Source organism: Hipposideros armiger, unplaced genomic scaffold, assembly GCF_001890085.2.
Source record: "Hipposideros armiger isolate ML-2016 unplaced genomic scaffold, ASM189008v1 scaffold_157, whole genome shotgun sequence".
In the NCBI taxonomy this organism is placed as follows: domain Eukaryota; kingdom Metazoa; phylum Chordata; class Mammalia; order Chiroptera; family Hipposideridae; genus Hipposideros; species Hipposideros armiger.
Genome location: NW_017731507.1, coordinates 2,899,506 through 2,902,798, shown reverse-complemented (window position 1 = coordinate 2,902,798; position 3,293 = coordinate 2,899,506). Strand labels below are relative to the sequence as shown.

The following is a 3,293-nucleotide window of genomic DNA, read 5'->3' as shown; positions in this document are numbered from 1 at the left end:
ATAGGGGTGGGGTGGGGTAGTACAGAGCTGAGCAAAGCCCAGTCTCTGCCCTGTCCTATTTCAACACCCCGCAGGGAGGCAGCCCAGACCCTGAAGGGTCCCGCAGAAGGGAGGCAGGTGGAGGCATGTGGGGCTGTGGCAGATACGCAGGCGAAGGGCTGATCTGGCTTGTGTGTGTGTCAGGCCCTGGCCTCTGTGAAGCGCACAAGAGTGGCGTCCTCTCTGGGAGCGCCAGCCCAAGCTACATGCCGGCCTGCAGGGCAGAGGACGGAGGCTTTTCCCCAGTGCAATGCGACCCAGCTCAGGGCAGCTGCTGGTGTGTCCTGGCCAGCGGAGAAGAGGTGCCAGGGACCCGCGTGGCCGGGAGCCAGCCGGCCTGTGAGAGTAAGTTGTGCCACCCTGTGGGGGCTCCTGGGGCTGGCGGGGGCGGGCTGCTCACCTCTTCCTTCACCCAGGCCGGGGGCGCCCCAGAGACACCCAGACAGTGGGGGCGGGAGGAGAGAAAGAGGAAGCCCACGAGGCATGTGGTTGCAGTTGGCTCCCCTGAGGTCGAAACTCGTGTGTGCTTCCTGAAAAATGCTCGGCCCTGGAGCTGAGACCAAGGGCAACCTGTGCAGGCATCTCCAGAGCTGGCAGCTCAGGAAGCTTGGGTGCTGGCCGGCTGAGGGGTTCTGGGTCTTGGTCTCCCCATCCCCGAGTGGGGAGGACGGCCTGAGAGCAGGATCTTCAGTGGGGACCCCTGAGGGAGCTTCAGGCATTGGCAGAGATGGTCACCTGTTTATTTTTATTTCTAGTTTAAAAAAAGTTGTTTGGGTATTAAGTATTGAAATATTTATCATACAAATAAATGAGAATATTGAAATACACTGTTAGATATTAACATATATTATTTAATTATCAATTCCTTACCTTTTATTTCTCCTATCCATTCACGTCCCAGGGCATTATAATCATTTTAAAATTCCTGTGACCTAGTAGATTAGACTCTGTAAATTTCATTTCAGGACAGTAAATGAAGACATTGCAAAATCGTTATCACAAATTGGGGTGTTGTGCCTGACAGGGTTGAGAAATATAGCGCTACATGATCTTGGTTTTGTCGCAATTGACTTTCTTTTGCTGGCTTTATTGCTTTGTTTTTAAAATGTTGCAGTTTCTAAGCAACAGCTTGGAGCTGCGGAGACATTTAATTAAGTCTAGTGAGTTATATGTGCACAGTGAATCTTTGTATTTGTGAGTTTATATTTGTGTTTGTAAAGAGAAAAGGGGAGCCTTCAAAGGAAGGGTGGGAAGGCAGAGCTGCCCGCTCTCGTTGAGGGGGTGCGTTCCCCTTTAGCCTGTGCCCGCTCCTGCCCCAACCTGTGTTGTGCCCACGGCTGCTGACAGACACCTTTGCTCCCAAGCCCTGGTTGGCCCCCACTGGACAGGACGTTCGTCAAGGCAGGGCCCCGTCATACCCATGTCTGTGGCCCTCAGCAGCTGCCACCATTCAGGGAACATAGTAGGTGCTCAGTGGGTATTTATGAGTGGAACTCCCTACTCTGTGCTTCTGGGAGAAGTGGTACCAGCCTTAGGATCAGAAATAATCAGCATTCAACTTCCAGGGCATCTAAGTATGGTCCACACTGGGACCCCAAATATAGACTGCAGGGTCCCCTCCAGGAGTGAGGCGGGGAGCACAGCTCTTTTAGGAACACCCTGTATGGCTTGGCCCTGCAGGTTCTATGATAATAGCTCATGTGTGCAGAGATTTATCTGTTAGAAGGTGCTCTTCACATCCCTTACCCCATGCAGGCAAGTAGAGCAGTCCCTATCTCCCCATTTTACAAATGGCACAGCTGAGGCTCAGATGCTCCTTAACATGTCCCAAGTCACACAGCCAGCACTAACCTGAGCCCCCAAATCTCCTTCCTCCTGACTTTCTGCAGAGTGTGGTGGAGAAAGCTCAATGTGGGGGCGAGACAGACTCCAATGTCAACTCTGCCACGCCCTTGCTGGGTGACCTCGGGCTAGTCCCTTAACCTCTCTGGACCTCAGTTTCCCAATCTGTGAAATAGACGTGCAGAATCATAGCTATTTCTTAGAGCCATTGTTAGGATTAATACAAATAGCCTCTGTAAACTCCTTTGCCTGGTGGCACCGGGAATGGCCTCTGGGGTCACGCCTAGCTCTCCACTTGGTGCTGTAGGTCTCAGGGCAGAAGACTTAACCACCCCCATGCTCCAGTGTCCTCACTGGTGGGGTAAGGGTTCCCCTCCAGTGACAACTACATGGACACCCGCATCCTAAAATTTCCAACGCAGACAATCATATGTGTTCCCTTTCTGGTTGTTAATAATGATGGTGACTAACATTCACTGGGCATTTATTATGTCTCAGTACCTCTTCTCTACGTGCCTTAGTTTATTATGATTCACTCCATCCTTACGGCATAGGCTTCATTGCTACCCTCACCATTTTATGGGGGAGGAAACGGAGTCACAGAGATGTGAATTCACTTGCTCTAGGGTGCTCAGCTGGTAAAGGATGGAGCCAGGAGTCCAAGGCCGGCAGGCTGGCCCCAGAGCCCGCAGGCTGACTACACAACCCTCCTCCACGTACACACGACACTCGGCACAGGCCAACTCGGCGAGCCCGCTGCCAACCACAGTGCAGAGTCTTGGCAGGAGGCCTCGAGCTTATTAGGAAGAAGCCAAGGCTGCCCCTGGAGAGCAGGAGTCATTCTCCATCCCTGAGGCCCCCAAGTACCCTTGAATCACATGGGGATTGCAGATGTTAAAGCCAGACATAAAACAGGCAGCAAGGCGGGGCCTGAGAGTCAGATAACTAACGAAACCTCTAGTCAGGTGTCAAATGGTCACACAGAGAGTGTCTGATCTGTAATTTACTCATTCACCCCCATGTGTCACCCACATTCATGGAGCTTGTGTTCTGGGTCAGCAGTGTGCTGTGACCTGGGGGAGCAGGGACAAGGCGCCCTCCCTGTGACCTAACCCTGTGGGGAGATCAGAGTGCAGGTGACTAGACTCTCGAGTAATTGCTAACCTGGAGGGCTGCCCCAGGTGCAGAGCTTGGAGAAAGGATACCTAAGAGCCCTCGGGGAACCAAGGAAGCTGTTAAAAAGTTACAGGTGTTGAGCTGATAATTGAGGGTCAAAAGAAGTACGTTCTAGGCAGAGGGAAGGACATAGGGTGTGTGACCAGGGTATATTCAGGGAATGACAGCCATGCCCGGAGGCAAAGGGGGATTGGAGGAGACGAGAGCGGGACCGGGAGGTCAGGTCAGCAGGCTCG

The 3,293-nt window shown here is 52.7% G+C and overlaps 1 protein-coding gene across 1 annotated transcript in view; it reads left to right on the top strand.

Moving 5' to 3' along the window:
• Positions 1–3,293, top strand: part of TG (thyroglobulin) — a 256,235-nt gene that overhangs the window by 28,726 nt on the left and 224,216 nt on the right. Inside the window, 1 exon segment of the mRNA XM_019651274.1 lies at positions 184–384. Within this exon segment, the coding sequence (XP_019506819.1) occupies positions 184–384 (201 nt within the window).